This window comes from Neospora caninum, chromosome VIII (assembly GCF_000208865.1).
Source record: "Neospora caninum Liverpool complete genome, chromosome VIII".
NCBI classification, from domain to species: Eukaryota; Apicomplexa; class Conoidasida; order Eucoccidiorida; family Sarcocystidae; genus Neospora; species Neospora caninum.
In genome coordinates, this window is record NC_018395.1 from 1083031 (window position 1) to 1102337 (window position 19307).

The 19307-nt window shown below is 54.3% G+C and overlaps 2 protein-coding genes across 2 annotated transcripts; one reads left to right on the forward strand and one right to left on the reverse strand.

The window, feature by feature from the left end:
* Positions 1-2608: 2608 nt before the first annotated feature.
* NCLIV_031360 (conserved hypothetical protein) lies at positions 2609-5314 on the forward strand (the record flags this gene model as incomplete). The annotated part of the gene is made up of 1 exon (XM_003883332.1): positions 2609-5314. The coding sequence occupies one exon, from the start codon at positions 2609-2611 to the stop codon at positions 5312-5314; it is 2706 nt and encodes a 901-aa protein (XP_003883381.1).
* A 618-nt stretch (positions 5315-5932) lies between these two features.
* On the reverse strand, positions 5933-16899 carry NCLIV_031370 (putative phosphatidylcholine transfer protein; the record flags this gene model as incomplete). The annotated part of the gene is made up of 18 exons (XM_003883333.1): positions 5933-6058; positions 6520-6602; positions 7324-7388; positions 8069-8121; positions 8795-8906; positions 9347-9562; positions 10037-10112; positions 10583-10657; positions 11637-11916; positions 12392-12711; positions 12946-13039; positions 13623-13734; positions 14219-14356; positions 14751-14818; positions 15200-15295; positions 15531-15673; positions 16006-16157; positions 16520-16899. The coding sequence occupies 18 exons, from the start codon at positions 16897-16899 to the stop codon at positions 5933-5935; spliced, it is 2589 nt and encodes an 862-aa protein (XP_003883382.1).
* Between the last annotated feature and the right edge of the window lie 2408 nt (positions 16900-19307).

Genomic DNA, 19307 nt, shown 5'->3' on the forward strand with positions numbered 1-19307 from the left:
CTTTGCCAGCGCCCAATCGCTTTGCAACCTTTGAGAAGAGTGACCATAGTGGATGCTCGACCCACGCAAAGTGAGACGTTTACGGACAGCTTTGATGGGGCCTGCTTTCAAGAATGAGACGGCGTTGGGTTCGCACATGGCACCTTGAAGAAAATCGAGCGGATTCATCCAGAAATGGGCAACCATCAACTTCCATTGGTTTCAACACCCTACGAGCCTGTCACATTGTGAGGGAAACCAGTCTTAGACCACACCTCCGCACGTAGTGCACCAAGTCTCAGAAGTCTCAAGTATCTATATTTGAAAGGAGCTGCCTCCTACGCGGAGAAGTCATTAGCACGAAGTACTGGACTACCCGTCTTATTCATCACCTGTCCGATTTTATAAGAGTAAAAAGGCTTCAGGAAGTTAAACAGGTCCGGACTGGGGCGAAAAGGATTTCCAGTCTGGCAATGCATGTGATATGGAGGTGCCGTCGGGCTAAAAGAGAGCTTCCGAAGTTAAGACGCCGGCTCAACGACCAGCCGAAAGTGATTTTGCAGCTCCAGTGTTTGCGCTGGAACACAGGCACACTCGCTGGCATAGTCACGGTTGCATGAGCCCTCACCACCGCGGGCACACAAACGCATAGGAACCCATACTGCATGCAGACAAACGATACGCGCAAACGAACGCGTGGACGTGAGGCAGCCGTCATGTAACAGCACGAGACGTCGTGGCCGGTGATGCTAATCCTCACCGCCTCATGTCAAATAGGGCCAGTAGGAGACGCAGACTGACACACGGGGATGCACACTGCATCGCCGTGAAGCCCCAGCGAGGGCTTTGGACGAGCAACGCACTACAGTTTCACGAACAACTGCAGTTTTTTCAGTCAGTGGCCTGCCCCGGTCCATGGTGATTCGCAATCACGTTCATCCTCCCGTCCCCTACCCACGAGCTCAGACGCTGCGTCACAATGTTGGAGACGGCACAACATTTCAACCCCCCTTACTCTTTGTCAGCTGTCTATTCCTACTACTACTCCATCGTTCTTGAAAGCTTAAAGGGACGGCGCCACATAGAGCTCTCAGACAGCAGGGGCGTACTAAGCTGCGTGGATAGTTGTCGCCACCCGCCGTCGACGAACGGAGCATCGAAACGGGCACTTAGCGGTGCGCAGCAGAAAGCTGGAAGTACCTATGTGGTGCATGGTCTGGAATTTTTACTTCGTTGTCGGTCGAGCGCAGTCGAAAACAGACACGTGCTTCATGTTTCGGGAGGTCGCGTGCCAGCGTCAGGAGAGAAAAAACAGCGACAAAACACTGCCCCGAGTGTGCGGATGGGACTCTCGACAGACAGCTCACCGAGCAAACATGCGAAGCAAGGAGCGCGTGAATCAGAAAGTCGGCTACCGGTGGATCTTGCCCATCTTCTATTCCAGGGAATGAGTCTGCATTCCAAGGTAAAACTGTCTTATAAAAGCATGTAGCTTACAGTTGACAAGACGTGAAGATTCCTTGCTGTCCCTTGGGCGGCTGGTTGTTCTGCGAACCGTGTGGTGACACGTTTGTGTAGTGCTTCGAACGTTGGACGACGCTAGTTCTGACCGCAAATTTACGGCTCTCGGTTCTGTTTGCATTTTTATGTGCAGGCACTACCTTCATCAAGTTTCCTGATATCATCCTTTTGCACCGCGCTCGTTCGTTTTTTGTCTCGTGGCTGCCACGCATGTGCAGCACACATGCACCGGTTCGAGGCTTTTGCGCAAGATCTGCTGCGGCGTCGACGCAGTCAAGTTGAGGAAAACACTTTCCCAATACTTTCCCGTCGACTCTTTTGAAGTCTGGAGAAACCCCTTTCCAACGAAGAATTTGTCTCCTGGAATGTAGCCTGCGCGTTTTGTCCAGGACAGGCGGGAAACCGGCCGAACGTCATGGCAGCCTGTGCCCAGTTTCGAGCACAGGCGCTTTTCCTGTCACAGAATGCGTCGTGCGTCGTCCTCTCTGCAGAGGCTTGCCGAGCCTCAATGTGGACCGAAAATGAGCACACTAAGTTCTGTTCCCTTCATTCGTCTTCACACCGTGCAGCGCCGCCGGACCGGAAAGACATTCAGAATGCTGGCCAACGCGTAACTGTGCAACACGAGCGGCCGGCCGAAGGCAGTCTTCTTTCAGAGGAACTGGTTACGTTTCTTCTCGCTGCCAGGAAGGCGACAAGAGGCTTTCTCTACATATGTTTGCCGATCAGCTGGCCCTTTCCCTCCCCCGATACAGACAGGGGAGAAAAAGGGAGGAAGCGTGCAGGCACGACTACTGCCGCATTCTCGCGTCAGGCGGGTCCATGCCCGGCAGCCGAGACGCCCTCGTGGCTATGCTGTTGCGTGTTTCGCTTGATTCACCGTATCTACGGTTTGCTGTCATCGGTAGAAAGCAGGCCAGAAGTGTTTGCTGTTCCAGTGCCAGAAAAAGGAGGATGGCGGGAAAACTTCCTCAATGCCGTGTGCACCCACCTTCGTGCTTTCCCCACTGTCCGTACACCGCAACTCCCACTCGACTATTTGTTAGCTGCGAAGGAGGTAGCCACAGAGTCTGCCACAGCCACCAAGAATACAGAGGAGCACGGTGCGATGCTTGTGAATTTCGTCGATCCTCATTTCGCTCTCACTGACGCGAGCTTCGCCCACTCCGTGGGCGATGAACAGAGCGTGCAGGGAATTTGTCTAGACCCCGCCGTCCAAGCCATTCTTGCCTCAGACGGAGTACAGCTCGGGTCTCTGCGTGCAGAGTGTGTTTTTTCAAAGCCAACGGTAGCGTCTTCTCTGGATCAGGTGACCGTCACGCCGGCAGTCTGTGGATGTGCGGCGGCGACAACTCCACCGGACCAGGTTTCGCTGCAGTCTTTTCCACGCGATGCTTTAGCTTCCGCTTCGGGAAATTCCGTTGTCGCGGCAAACGCGTTACGTTCTTCTCTGCTTAACAGAACCCCGTTTCGCCATGAGCCCCGGTCATCATCGGAGAACGTCGGAAGTCCTGACACGACAGAGACCGCGCGGCGTTCACGTGCTTCTTTGGACTCGTCAGGCGTCCCGCCGTGTCTCGTATGTCAGTATGGCTGCTCGAACGATCCGGAAAGTCGCGATGCCACAGACGCATTCGCTGACAAAATACGCGTATCTATTCCCGCTTCACAGGTAGCTCCAGCTGCGCCGCCCGCCGAACAGCCACCCTTCCTGCCTGCAGGCGACGCGTCTTTGCCGGCCTCGCAAGACTCCGTCGTGCCTTTGTGTCGAGTGGTAAACAAGGATGGATTCCTGAACCACGTCGTGGTCGCCGGCGCATTTGATCGCCTGCACGCGGGTCACAAAATTCTGCTGATGGCAGCCGCGCTGTTGGCGAGGCAGAGAGTGGGACTTGCGGTGACGTCAGGAAGTTTGATTTCGAGGAAGGTCACGGACGCGTACCTCGCCATGGCGTCGGGGATCGAACCCTTTTGTCTTCGGAGCCGGTCAGCAGCAGCCTTCCTTGCGCTGCTTCTCCAGGCTAGCGGCCGTTCGTGCGTCTTCCTCAATTACACCGCACAGGTTCTTTGCGAGGAGCTGGGCTTCTCAGAGGGCGTTTTAGGCAAGGATTCGAGCGAGGACGGAGAGCAAATCGAAAGGTTGTGGCGTGACGCATATGCCCAGGCGACTCAAGCTTGGTCTTGTTTTTCTCGCGCGCCGTGCGGCGATCAGGCGGCCGCCGCGAACTGCAGACTGGCAGAGTCTTGCTTCGCTGCCGTGTGGAGCGACGCTGTCGACTTTCCGGCGCTGAGTGCGTGCCGGGGAAAAGACGAACGGGGAGAACGAAACCGCGACCCAGGAGAACATCCGGTCGCCATTTGTCTGTATCGCATCGGAGACCCTCTCGGCCCCGCTGGAGACCTCGACTTCGATGCACTTGTTGTTAGCGCGGAATCGGTCAGCGGGGGCCAGTTCGTCAACGCTGAAAGAGCGAAACGGAACCATCGCCCTGTGCTGCTCGTCGAAATTCCGACTCTCCCTCCCGCGAATCCGGGCGGGATCTGGAAACGCGACGCCTGTTCTGCTCTGGAAACGGGAGGCGCTTCTCGGGAGGCGCCCTCGCATCATCGGTCTACAAGCCACCAAAAGACCGAAACGTCTCAAGGGGGAGCGAGGTCGTGTACTGCGGATGTATCCGTTCCGGCCCCAGAACCGGCTGCACTGGCCCGGGCGCAGGCGTCTACGAAACTCAGTTCGACGACTCTCCGCGGTGTTCAGGCTCTGAGACTAGGGGTCTCCCGCGAAGATCTGAAGCTTCTGTTCGCCGCCTTCCACGCGGCAGTGTCTATGCTGATAGGGACACCCGAGGCCGTTCAAAGCGCACACTGGACAGTCTTGTGCGAGATGTACAGCGCGCCGTGGAGGCGTTTCAGCACCTTTGGCCGCCTCGCACGACTTTTAAGAATTGTGGAGGAAACGAGCGGTGGAAGCCACGCGGAAGAATCTCAGGGTGGGAGACTGACTCCGCAGCAGCAGGCTACTGTCTCGCTGGCGCTGTTGTTTGCCTTCGCTCCTGCATTCCCTGGCGCTGCGTTGCGGAGGCAAAAGGTGACCGTTTCTGCTCTAGAAACACCCGCCGGTGTTGGCGTCCAACAGGCGCCGGGTGAAAACGCTAGCCCTATACAAGCACAACACAGTCTAAACTGCGCGGGTGAACCTTCGAACGAAGCTGCATTCGCACACGCGTTGTTAGCGGGGTGTTTTGTTGACGCAGCCAGTGCAGAGTGCACTCGGTGCGCTGCGATGCACTTCGATCTCTCTTCTGAAGCCCTCCGTCTCGGACCTGCCTCCGAGGAAAACAACAAGACGGTTCGTTCGATGAAATTCGATACTTTCTCTTCTGTCTCGGCGTGCATGAACGCTGCGCGATCTGCATGTCCCTTCCTGCTCGCCTCTCCATCCGGAGCGCAAACGGACGCGATGTGGAATCAGGGACCAGTATCGAAAGCAGGATTTCCGTGTTCCAGATCGATACAACTCGCTGTCTTGCTGGATGCCGCAGTCCCATGGCCGGAGTATCTAAACGCGCGAGCTCAACCGTTTATGGAAGAGAACAGCTTCCTCTCTGTTCACGACTACCGTCGCTGGCGTGGAAACCAGATTCGTGTGTGGCTGTCGCAGTACTGCCCGGAGGGCGACACCCGTCGTTTGGCTGCCCTCGGTCTGACTCAAGAAGAAGTCGAGCGAATTGTGTTCAATTTGAAAAATGAACTGAAGATGCTCAGTGTCTGTGACCCCGAACGCGTGCGGCGTGCGTACACACCCCCAGACTGATGCCACTGCCGCGGGGTAAACACGTGAGCCTTTCGACCTCACTGCGAAATGAAAACGCCAAACGAAAACGGTGCGACGAACGCTTTGACAAAGTTCCCGCTCATGAGAAAGACCGATAAATGCCTCTTCAGGTACCCTCTACACCAAACTGTTTCCTCCCGTCATTTCGAGGCGGGAGGCAGACGCGCCTGCATGCAGTGAATGAAGCCACTGGCGAACGCAGCGCACAGATCGATCCCTTCTCCACATGCACACAGACCTCTGTGTATGCCCGCGTGTGCATGCACCCGGATATGTAGAGCTCACCACACGCGTAAGCGTGCGTGAGCGAAAGCCAGAGGTCTGCCGAGGCCGGCATATGTGCGGAGAGGGGGACACTCGCGTTACAGAGTGAAAGACACGGCGTTTCCTGGAAAGCGGTGGAGCTTATCTTTCTTATCGCCTCGGCCTCGCGCGGAACAAACTGAACGGCGTTTCAAGCCTCGTTTGCGGCCGCATTTCACATCTCCAAACAGGCAGGATCCCGCGTGCTGCAAAACGCCGCCGTGTGTTGACTCCTGCTTTTTTCCCGAAACTCTCTCGCTTTCCCTTCTTCTTCCGCGACACGTGTTTCTGCGCTCACGAAGAGACGAGAGAAGACGGGGGAACGTCCGTCCCGTGCTCCTTCATGTATTTCGCGCACGCCTTCTTCAAGTTGTCAACCCAGCCCACCGGCGCGCGCGCGGCCGTCGTGTTCACCACCCACTGAAAAACGAAACAGCCACGCACGCACGGCGCAATTACAGACGAGGGAAACACGTGGAAACAGACCGTGTCCCTCCCGAGGGGGTGTCCTCGCCCGCATAGCCGAGGCACACGCAGGAGGAAAGGAGATCCGCACACACTGCGCGCACGCCATGACTCTCAAAAACAACGCAAGCGCCACCGACAAACACACACATCTGCTGAGCCCACAACATTCGTAACTATATATATATATATATATATATATATTATGCATAGCACGCAGAACTCCATGCTTCAGCACATGCACGTATACATATATATATATATATATATATACATTTATGTGACTCGGGCATCTACTCGGGCTGACCGGAGAGGTCTCCTAAGAAGCACTCACTACCTTGGCGGGTTTTCGCACTTTCTTATCGACACATGTGCCGGTGGAAAAAAGATTCCTTTCTTTTTTAAAAAAAGCTTACCTTGGGAATGAGACCTTTGACATCCGTTTGCGCGACGATGAAGAGGGAGGACGAGTTCGGGCCTCTCTGCTCCATGATGTACCCTGCGGATGAAAGACGGGAAAAAAGGCGAGAACTGGCGTGACGGCGACTCTCCACACAGGCCTCAAGTTCCCCAGGAGCAACTTTGTCCAATAAAACGCGAGTTCGGGCACGGACAGGCAGAACCCAGAACCCCTCAACAGACACTGAACTACACCCTCCAAAATCCCGCTTACCGTCGCCATTATCCTCTCCTAGATATGGATATCACATGCATATCCATGTACATATATATAGATATAGAGATATACGGTATCTATATAAATACAGTGTTTTCTGAAGGAGTTAGATCCTTTTTCTTCTCAAGAAGTCCCCCGCCGCCCCAGACGCAGTTCCCACAACGAGAGAACCCGGTTGATCCAGAGCCACTGGATTGGCGTCGTCTCGGAGGTCGTAGACAACTGGGACGGCTGTGTCGCTAGAGGAAGAGTCTGCCCGAGATCGACAGTCTCTCCAGCAGCTCCACGAGGGACAAATCCACGGACGAGACGAACGAAACGGCCCTTCCACGTTTTACGCGCGGGTACGGCGAAGTACCACCGCAGGCGCCTCTACGCCTCTCCTAGGCTGTTTTCCTCGCGCGTTTCCTGGTGTGTGGGGTGTGAATCAGCAAACACAAGAGTAGACGAGTTTAAGACAGCATCGCGCTCTCTCCCTCGTGTTTTTCCCTTCTGAGGAGAGCGGGGTTCGCGAGGCGTCGAAACTCCGCACGAAGGAACATACCAGATAAGATGGTTTCGGCACGGACGACGCCCGGACGCTCCGGGATCGACGGGTGAGACGCGGACCTGAGAACAGAAACACACCAAGCACCAATGTGGAAAGTGCAGCAGGCTACTCAAACCCAACATTAGCCGTCGTATGTCGGCCCATTACTCCCTTGTTATGTTTTCAAAATTCAGTTAGGAACGATCGTTCACCGTCAGATGTAACACGTGAGATGGGTTAAAACACTGGGAAAGGCTCTCTTTGCCTGCGACGAAACGCAGGAACTCCGAACGAGAGGAAGATGCGATTCAGAGCGTTTGCAAAGTGGGGAGAAGCGAAGAATCGAGGCAACTCAGGAGCCGCCTCGAGTGTTTTTGCGTTTTGAACCAATGCAGAGACAGTGAAGAAAAAAAACCCGGACTTTCCAGTTCCGAGACAAATCCAGATTTCCGCCGGCGCTCTCGGCTCCAAGCAGGAAGGAAAGGGCTTGCTCTGGATCCTCAGTGAAAAAACGCGTCTGACTGCATGTCGAACACACATTGTCTGCATGCAACCATATATCTACATATATGCAAGCATGCAAATACGGATACGTGTGTGCATGTACACATCTGTACAGTCTACGCAAGACTCTGTTCATGCAGCTATCCCTTTATATCTATCAATAGAGGAAACCATGCATGAAATAAACAGGTATATAGATGCTTGTATATTTATGTCGATGCACGCGTTGAAGTGGAGAAAGAAAAACAAGACTTACCGCATTAGCATTTTGACGACGCCGGCTTCCATGTCGACCTCCGTTCGTCTCCACTGGAAAGGACGCAGAAAAGCGGAAAAGCGGGTCCCAGGAAAGGAGAATACACTAAGGTGCACAAGCGCCGCCGAGGTGTAACGTGCACGGGAAACTCGCATAAACGATGCGCAGACTCGGAGATTCGAGCGCCTAGTCCGTCATTTGCCACGCGCATGCTCTTTGCAGATCCCGGCCATGGAAATGGAAATTGGAAGTATAAGTTGCTACGTATATACGCGCATTGCACATGTCGGTAGACAGAACAACAACTCCAGGGAGATACATCAGTAGCGAGTAACACATGGTAGCACACCCAGATAAAACGGACACGCAGAAGTAGGTGTATTTGTGTGGAGAGAATCACAACGGAACGACGCAGATACAAAACGTGCATGTGTGTAGGAGAAGACAGAGGACAGAGATCCACGAATCGTAGCAATTCACCCCTCGCCTCCTTCCTTTTCTTGCACAGCCCTTTCTCACGGAACACAGACATCAAATTTCCCGACAGTTCTTTTTGTGGCTACAGACGTATGTATGTAGTGGTAAGCTGATATCAATACACATCCAAATATATGCATATGCGCATGCAAATATATATATATATATATATATATATATATGGGCGTATGCCTTTATTCCCACATATGGTTCTTAGGCAAATGTGAGCGCATGAACAAAACGTCTCACCTGAAGAAAGTCTCGGTTGGAAACAGGGAAAGGAGCCTTCATGAGGCAGTAGATGATTTCGTTGTGGCTGACGTTAGGTTCGATGACGCGGTAATCTTCGAAAGTCGAATCCCTGGAGAAAAAAAGTGCAGAGAAGCCTTGCAAAACCCGCCGATGCACGTGCAAGCTTTGTCTCTACAGAGCCAAACTCCCGGTGTGTCACAGGCCAACAAGTCTTTCACACAACCTCGTCGGCATACCCACATATATATATATATATATATATATATAGATAGATAGATAGATAGATAGATAGATAGATAGATAGATATACATGTATATATATGTCGGTGTAAATATGTATAGATGCAACTGTGAGCCATGCATGCACATTCTTTCCCGTGTAGATGTGACTGCGGATGGAGGCTGCGGGTCTTGGCTGAAAACGAAGAAGAGATAGACCCGAGAAATCGGTGCAAACGAGCATCAGGAACGGGTCTTCCAAGTGCCTATCATGGCGAGTGCAAAGGCAAAGCTTGAGTACCCATGTCGGTTTTTCACATGTAGACGCACCACTGGAGACGCATGGAGATGTCGCGGATTTCGTGGCAAAGAACTGGCATGGGAATGCCGTCGAGTTCCGCGTAGGCCTTCACGAGGACAACCGGCGAGTTGGGTGAGATGAATTTGTAGACTTTAATTGCCTTCTGGTCCACGACCAACTCCCAGTTCGGATCGTTCGGGTCTTGCGGCTTCTTCTCGTCCAGAAATTCGAACTCGTACAGCCCGCTGCGACGCACGCACGAGGGGAAAAGCGAGAAAACGCGAAAGTGCAAAACGCGGAGGCGCGAGACAGAGAGATTTCACTCGCAAGAGAGAACCACACAACACGCGGCCCGCGAGAAAGTGGAACGACCGCTGAAGAGACAGCGCCAAGGAGGGGGGGGGGGGGTTGAAGAAGCAGGCGCACGAGGGGAAGAAAACGCGACACGGTCGAGTAGGGAAGAAGGACGCGCGATGGGGAAAGAGAAGTACTGAATTGAAGACAAAAAGGCAGGGAATGCGCCCCAGGTTTCCGAGACGGAAAAGGAGAAGTGGAGGACGAGAACGCTAGCGGGCGGGAGACGAGTTGGAAGTGCCAGGATGCAAGGAAGAGAAAGAGAAGGACAGCAGGTCGGAGACAGAGGAGGGACGATAGGAGAACCAGCGGAAGACACGCAGAGACGGCGGGCAAACGAGCGATTGACGTTTCGCGGATCTTACATCGGCGTCTGGTGTTTGAGGTTAACGTCGAAATCAACGAGATCTTGATACGACTTGAACAGCCTCGGAGGGCCAGCTGAAGAACAAATGGAAAAGTGTGCGTCAGTGGAATGAGCAAAACAGAAACCCGGACAGTCTCTGTGACACAGGAGTGCCCGCCTCTCGCGGATGTGATCCACGTGGGCGATTGCAAGAAGAGAAGGGGAAAACTGCGCGTGAAAAGGCGGAAGGAGCACGAAAGGGAAAGTCGCAGACGGCGAGGAAAGGGAGATACAGGACAGAGAAGAAACCCCAGGTGTGCTGATTGTCCCACGTGGCTCGAGAAAGTGAAAGGGGAAGAACTAGAGAGAGAAAGAAGAGAATGGGGACAGTGACAAAGAAGAGAAAGAGGACACGCGCGGCCAGAAGAAACTCCTCGACCTCGGTTGGTTGAGCGCGATGAGCAACACGGTATCGAACCGGAGCAAGGAGAGAACACAAGAACAATCAGGAGAGAATACAAGAGAGGCTCGTTGCGGGAGAGACGCCTTTTCTCGTTTTTCCTACTTTCGGTTTTCTTTAAATCCTTATGGCTGATGGAAGAGCGTTGCCTGCGGCGGAGTCGCGGGCTCTGCTCGTCTCCTGAAAAGAAAACAACTCGTCGGAAAACGGACGCGCTCAGAACAACCTCTGTCTCAGGGGGGCACAAACGGGAGCGGATGCTGACCGACTTTGAAAGAAAAGACGCATGAGACGGAAATTAAGAAGCGCCTTGGTCGTTCCACTCCAAACGGCCAAGAGAACAGCTACACACGTATACACCTGGAGTTGTGTTTTGGAAAAAAGAAAGCACTTGATCATACATAATACGTTCGGCAAATTCCTGTGCACACGATTCAAAAAACAAAGAGTGAAACAGACGTGGTAGTGGAGAGATTCAGACATTTTACAGGACAAGACTCTTTGAAGCTGGACTCCTCCCGCTACAAACGCTACCCATTTGTGACTCTCATTTCTCTGACCACCGACCCTCGAAAACTGAAAAATTTAGCGCTACCGTTGCCGGAAATAAACGCTCTAATATGTGGCACGAGTCAGGAAAAAAGGTTTACCACAAAAATAGTGCAGTCCGTTACAGAGGACCGCGCTAGCTTCCAATAGTCCTTTATTGTGTAGTTGATACTACCTTTCGGACAAACAGAATTACACGTTTTAAAAAGACTGTCTCGGGAAGAAACAATGCTAACAAGAAACCAGGTTTTCTTTCGATTTCTCTACAGCTTTATATCTCATATATATACACACATATATTCCTACATATATATATTATTTTATACGTAGGAAGCTGTGTCTGTGTCTACCGAAGGACGCTTCCAGGTGTATGTGTATGGTTTCTGCCTTTTCCTTTCGTCACGTAGGTGTTTCTCTGCCTCTGTCTCCCTAAAACCGACCGCGACCCGCCTTCCCTTCTCTTTTTTCCCTTATCCTTCTCGCCCTATCTCTGCCTCCTCTTGCCCAACGTCCACGCTCTCTTGTTCTTCGTCCTCGCGATCTTCTCTTCTTCTCTCCGGCCCCAGACGCTCGTCCCTGTGCCTCGCGCGCCTCGATCTTTCCCCCTTACCTGCTTCGGAGGCGAATGAGCCTCTTTGACTGGAAAGGACCATTGCGGCGGACGCTTCTGCGCCCGCGGCGCCCGTGCGCGTCGCGCGGCTGTTGAAGCGCGAGAAGGCCGGCCCCGCTGCAGTTACACCGCGGGAGACCAACGAGCCTCGCTCGCTCCCGTGTGCAGCGACGCCCGACGCGAGGCCAGACGTCGGAGCGGTCGCGTGGAAATCTGCCGGCGTCGGCGAGAGCGCGAGATTGAAGTTGTCGAGAGGCTTCAGAGGGCCCAACAGCGCCGCCTGCGAAAGAAGCGAGCGACAGAAACGGCGCGAGACATGAACCGAGATCGCGAGAGGAAGCCACAGCTGAGGCCGCCCGGAAAACTGGAAAAGAAACAGGTCCAAGAAAAGAGAAAAAAGAGAAAGCACGCAACTGCACCAGACACAAAACACCAACGACTCCACCTATACATGTATACAGATATATATATATATATATAGGCTCATACATATATATATATATATAGTCTATATAGTCTATATAGAGATATAGGGATGTATGAAGCGTCGTCGACGTAATATAAGGTGTACATAAACACATCTCATTATACAGATAGATAGATACAGATAGATATGGATAGATATAGATACATGCAGATAGATATAGATAGATGCAGATAGAAATATAGATAGATATAAAGAGAGATATATAGATAGATGTATAGGTAGATATATGGATAGATCGAGAAACAAAGTATCTGTCTGTTTCCCTTACTTCTGCTGCGCCTGAGCTTGGGGATACGCCGCCAGCCGACGACACTCTTTGAAGAGCGTCTTGTTCTTCGCCAGCTTCGCTGGGCGGTCTCGGAGAGCCGGGGCAGGGGAGGGAGACTCCCGAGACCGCGGCGCTGGTCCCCTCCCGGGTGAGGTCGCCGGTCGTGGCGAAGGGTGCGATGGAGCCAGGATGCGTGCTGCGGGCCGCACCTCCGTCGAGCGCGCTGACGGATTCGCTGTCTCGGTCCGCAGCCTCCGAGGATTCTTCCTCCGTCTCTTCATCGGACTCGCGAGGCGCGTCAGCCGCAGTGGCGTGGTGCGCTGAGAACGCGACAGGGTCAGCCGATAAAGACGAGGGGAGCATGGGGCCTATCCAGAGAGAGACTGCTGCACGGGCACTCGCAACTCGGCCGTTTGGTGAGTCTGCGTGTCTCCTCTATTTCAGCCTCCTCTCGACAGCCTCCGGCCGCGTTCAGATGTGGGCCCGCATCCCCTCAGACGCCCCTCCGCGTTCGCCGTTTATAAGCCGCGAAGAAGCCGCAAAGAAGTGCTTACAGTCGAGGAGCTCGCCACCGCGCAGAATGTGGCGCTGGACCTCCTTCGCGGCGTCGGCGTACATGATAGCGTCCATCTCTTTGAGTTTCTGGTCCTGAAAACACCCCGCCGAGAAGCGCGCAGTCGCGCAAAACGTGCGGCAAGTCTCAGCCCGAAAACCGACGGGAAGTGGTGGCGGCAACCTCTCCAACAGCCGTTTTTTTCTTGGAAAAGACACGCGAAGCTCCACACGCAAGAAAGGCTTCGAGATATGCTGGCCGTGCTACCATTCAAAAATGGAAATTCATGGCGACAGAAATTTGCAAAATCACTCGCACCCGTCTACTCGTGTATTTACAACTCTCACGAAACTCTGGATCTACGGAGAGAGGGGGCATGCACAGACCGAATTACACCAATGACGAGAGAGGTGGATCTCGACTCTCCTGCAGAAACAAGGTGTGCAAAGAGGCTCCACCTATCCATTCCGCCGATATATAAATATGTATACATATATGAATATACATATACGAATAAACATATACGAATATCTGCGTTATATGTGCGTGGATTCGTGTTTCGGCACTTTTTCGCATTTCCGGGAACGGGATGTGCCGTGACCCGTCCCACTTCTTCAGGCAGCCGCACACGCAGGTATAAGAGAAAGCGGAAACGCCAGTCGATGAATCTAACCGCACCTGTCGAACTCGGAAAGCCGCAGCGTTCTTCCCAGTGTCGAAGATGCGCTGCGCCATCGGGTCCTCTACCAGATGCATCATTCGGACCATAACTGGAGGAGGTTTCTTCTTGCTGCAAAAGACAAAGGAAAACGGCCAGTCCACCTCAAACCCCCACTTTTACACGAATCCTACACATGCACACGTAAACATATATATATATACATATATACATACATATATATATATATATATACAAACATATATATACACACGTATATATACATATATATATATACTTGTGTATGGGCGTGTGAAGTGCATGCAGGGGGCCCCTGCCTTCGACTGGTTTCTGGCGGGTTTCGCGCCTCGGCTAGACGCCGGGACTTCGGAAGGAAAATGTGTGAGAAGCCAGGAATGCACGCCTTCTCTCATCGACAGAAACGGCACTGCCAGATGCATCTCGGTTTCGGGTGAAGGAAACTCTGATCTAGCCTGTGTGCCGCGTGCGCGTGTACAGCGCCTGAGAGTTCCAGGATGGCGCTCGTGTTGAGACGCCACGTTTTCAGAGGCACGAGCCCGTGCGCGAGACGCGATGCGTTTTTCGAGGCTCTCACCGCAAGCTTTTGACGCACTCCACGCTGACTGAACAGACGAGGGAGCACATGGCGATTTCGCTGCGCGTCATGATGCGGAAGTGTCCTTCAAAGAAATCCAAGTACAGCCAGAGACAGCGGCCGACGTCGTCGCGGGATCTGAACACAAGTTTCCCGCAAAGCAAGCACTCTCGCAGTTTCGAGAGACCGCAGGAAACACCAACGGTCCCAAGACACGTCGCACCCCGCCAAATCCACGTGCTCTCCCACGACACAAAAGGCGGATGCAGATCCCTTGCGAGTTAAATTTATGCATGTAACGATGGATAGATCCATATCGAGCGAAACCTAGACGTATACAGACGTACATATGTACATGTATATATATATATATATATATATATATGTATATTTGTATCCACGATTGCGCAGATCGACTTGTGAGTATATGTGGGTAGATATTAGCTAACGAAGTCTCGCTCTTGCCAGTGCGGCGCGCGGTTCGAGAGGTTATCGGGAAAGCAGACTGTCTCCGGAGGTGACGGCGACTGACAGAAAGGCGTAGAGCAGTTTCAGCTGCGCGCGCGCCGTCTTCGAGAAGGCGCCGAGGCGGGCCAAGACCTGAGCAGACAGCCGAGACAGAAACGACCGGAGCGCAGAGAGAGAGAGACGCCTCAGGAAACACGCCCAGAGTGTCGCGCGGCGCGGTCCCGGAAACGCCTGCAGACTCTTGCGTGTGCGAGGTCAGCAGCAGAGAAGCTCCAGGCAGAAAAGCGAGGACGGAGGCGCACACTCCCCGGCGAAGGCGACACGCCGAGGATCTTTGCGTTCACGCGAGGGTGTTTGGCGCGCGAAGACGGAGGCGCACGAGGAAGCAAAAGAGACCGCCGGTGGCGAGCAGGCGACAGGGAAAGGCAGGAGAGACTCGAAGCGAAGCGAGAACCACGCGTCAGAAGAAGTGATCTGGACCCTGTCCAAGTGAACGGAGCGAGCGGGCCTCACCTGGTACTCAAGTATGACTTTGAAGATGAGTTGCAGCTGGTTCTGACTCGACGGGAAGTGGAAATCGGCCCAGCGCATGAGCTGGTCGAGCTTTTGCTGAAAGAAAACCACCGGGAAGCCGCGAGTCGCCAGCGTCGCCAGCCAGGCACAGACGAGGGCAGCACTGCGCTTTCTCGAGAACCACGTGACTGCAGTCCCGCTCTACAGAAAGAAGTCCACGCATGCACGTGCACATCGGGGAGGGAGAAGTTTTCGCGAGGTTCGCACTTCAAGGCCGGGGGGTGCCCCCGCGTGGAGACGTTTCGAGTCTGGGGTGCATGCGAGTCTTCACCTTTTGTTTCGTGGCAGCCGTTTCCTTCTTCCGCATCCGCCAGAGGTCGTGCGCAATAGCGAAGCCAAAGCCGAGAGCGCCGCCGACAACGAAGCACAAAACCATCATGATCGGCCCCCATGCCATGACGCACACCATCGTGCCTGCGATCGCAAACAGAAAGACGCGGCTTCGAAGCGCGCTCTGCGTACACGCGCGGATCAACACCTTTTTGCATGCATAGGCAGACGTACGTATATAAGGGGACCTTTCTGCCTGTTTGTATCTCTCCTCGCTGTTTCACGAGGGATGTGCATGCGTTTCTCGCCAGGCATGTGTCTTCACCGCAAGCAGGCGTCGCGCTCTGCGAGCCCGCTCGTGCGTGTGTGTGTGTGGACCCCCACTCCCGTGTTCGCCTCTCCACGTGCGTCTCGATCGGCACGTGAGTGTATCCTCCGTCTTTCGCGTGTCTTTTTTCGCCTCTTCGCTCGCCCACCTGCGGCGGTGTTCATCGTCCACTCTGTCGTCGAGGTACGAAAGGGAAGCTGCTTCGCCTGCTGCTCCATGTACACTCTTTCGAACTCCTCGCTCTCTCCCAACTCCTCGACCTGTTCTTCATCCACGCGCTCGTTCCAGTAGTTCAAGTAGCTGAGAGAGACACAGACACCGAGAGGCGGTCGCCGGCGCTTACAGGAAACGCCCGAGTTTCGAGAACGCGACGCATCGTTCGAGGCGGACACACACGCACAGGCAGAAAGCAAAAGGTCCGAGATGGGCCGGGACGGGAACAGACCGGCGGCACTTTTTGCTGGAGAGGGAGCATCCGTCTTCTCTCTTTTCTCGCAAACGGTTTCGCCGTCTCCCTCTCTCTTCTCCGGCGCTCGCTCTCTCGTGTCACAAAATCTCTCTTCCCCTGCAGCTCGTCTGCCCCGTCGGTCCCCCCCCCCCCCCCCCCCCAGGTCCGGGGCAGAGCGCGCCTTCGTCCTCAAAAACTTTCTGTGTTCTCTCACCCTTTCGGGACGACGTCGACTTCGTCGACGACGCCCCTGAGGAGCGCAGCGGCTGCGGACGCGTCCTCGACTGAGGAGCGTCCGCCTTTTTTCATGGTGTGTCGCGGCACTCCCGTCATGCCTCGTTGCGTGAGTGCCGGGCGCGGAAGCACGTCCGTCTTCGTTCTGGTCGGCGAGCCGTCGGTGGGCGAGGGAGGGCTGTCGGATATGAATCTCAGCTCGGGGTCGAGTGTATTCGCTTTGCGACCGTTGTCTTCGCCGCTTCCCGCTCGCATGGGCAAGCGCACCTGCGAGGGGGTCGGGTTCTTCGGATTCGCTTCTTGCGGCGCAAAGTGAGCGCTTCGGGCGGAATCCGCCGGAGCAGCCGCCAGGGAAGACATGGCGACGACGCGAGGAAACACCTGGGCCAGGGGCGGAGACAGCTAGCTCGGAGGCCGGGAAGGGGAGGCAAATGAGAGGGGCGAAAACGGTACGGACGATTGGATTCTTTTGCGGCGGATGCAGCAGGTTCGGACCAGCAGGAAAACGCCAGTGGAGGAGAACACAGACGGAAAACTGGTCTGCCGGGGAAAGAGTACGGTAGCACTCGAGGCCACGCAGAGGCGTCGACGTTGTGCGTGATGGTCCGACGGCAAAAGAAGAGAAGCAGTCCGTGGACAGGCGGAAAGCCCGTCGCCGCCGAGTGTGGAACTCCGAGAGAAAGCCGAGAGCCGTCGGTTCCTGGGGAGAAACGGACGGGAAACACGCGATCCCGAGGCGCTCGCCCGCTGCAAGGAGAACCAAGGAACACGGCAAACGGTCAAAAACCGTGCAAGAGAGACGCGTGCAAAGCGCGAGGAGTATTTCGGGACTGGACAAGACAGAACTCTGGAGGGGGAGCTCGGTCTGGGGAGGACGAACGCGGTGAGAAATGCGTGCTGTCCCGGTGTCTTTTAACTTTCCGAGGAAAAACGACGGTTTCCAGCGCGTCACCGCAGTATGGGCCGGCCCGGCAGAAAGGGTAAAAGGAAAACGGGAGTTCGTCGGTCTTCGGCTCGTCCAGTTCCGTGGCGAAAAGCTGTCCAGGCGACCGCGCGATCCCCGGCCTCAAGAACGGTTGCACGGGAATCCACGCCGCAACTTGAGAAGGAAGGAGCGCTAGACAATCGCGTGAGGTGTTCCGCGATGCAGCAGAAGACCTAAAGCACGAAGCAGTCAACTTCGAATAGACGAAACCTTTGAATCGGCCAAGAGAAATTCTTCGGAGACAGTCCCGAGAAAGTTAGGTGTACGGCCGCCGCTCACGAGGTGACGCACAAAAAAACGGTGTGCGAAACATCAAACAGAAGCCGTCAGTCATCGTGAACAGAGGGAGACCAACTCAGTTTCTCGGGGTTCTCGACTCGAGGGGGAAGGGGAAAGGGAGAAACGCGGAAGTTCGCTGGGTGGAGACACCAAAAAGTGACACGTGGAGAGCGGGCGCGCGTCTTGGCCGCACAAAGCACGGGGAACCGCTCTCTCTCTCTCCCTTTGAGAGGCTATGTTCGGAAAGGGAGAGGCGCACGAGTTTGGGTGTTGCTGCGTCGTGCAAAGTTTACGAAGCCTCCGCGGCGGAAAACCGGAAAGAACGCACTCCCGGAGTCCAGCCCTCTCGAACTTCCAGTCCCTTTTTTCCTCCCTCTGTTCGTTTTTTCCTCTCCTGATCCGTTGCCGTGCGCGAAACCGGCCGACACAGTACGCGAGGATGACAGAGCGGCTAACAAGAATACGCGAAAAGTGTCCCAGACACCGAAGATGCGCCTGCCGTTATTGCTCCTCGGGTTTCGTAGGCAATCCCTGCTGACGAGAGAGAGCGGTCTGTGTCATACCGATTCTCTGGCAGTTTTTTCGAGTTTGTGTCTACGGATCGTCGACAAGCGGCCGTTCTACGGAGACAGCAAACACACGAATATCCAGTGATCTTCACGCCCTGTCAGGAACAGACACACGCGCCGCATAGGCCTCGCCAAGGGTTGCTCGGGAAACATCTTTTCTTTCAGGTCGGAAGACGCGTTCGCCGCGGTCTGGTTCGCCGCTTGCCAAAACGGCACGTATCTCCCGGAGATTTGCACAGAGACAGTATCTGCTTACAATGTGACAACAACGCTCCGTGGTCTAGCTAAGACATGTATGTTCTTGTGCCGGCTTTGTACGCAGGACAGGGTAAGAAGTGGTGAAGCGACCGTGTAAAGAAAGTTTGTAGCTAGGGACTGTGTGTCCGCAACCGCCCCGCTGCTTTCTTTGTGCCGAACCGAAACCGGGCGTTCAGTGCTGGTCTTCCTTGCTGCCCTTTATATGTTGTATTATAATAGTTTTACATATCTTCTACTTACATTTAAATGGTTCTAGTAACCCTGCAGGTATATAGACACCGCTGAGCCAGTGGCTATACACTCGACGAAAGGGGACGTTTTTCTCTTCCGTACACCCAGAGCGTGAGTGTGGGCGAACAAGTCCAGGTTAGCAGTCGGGCAGCTGGAACTGCAGGACCAGTCTGCTCCTCTCACCAGATAGAAGTGTTACTCTCGTGTGGCTTTTTGCCATCCCGCGGTCACGAAGAGCCGCGCTTATCGTGATTCATGGCTCCTGGGGTCTCATTGATTGTCACTTCCAGTATACGATGGTACTGATCCTGCTAGCATCTGAGAAGGCGTTTTCGCTCGCCTCCACCTACCGGGACTGTGACACACGAGCACACCTCCCTAACCCGCTTCACTGAAAATGCGTTTGGCAAGTTGCCTTTCCTCTTGAGGATTCCAGCAAGAAGGAC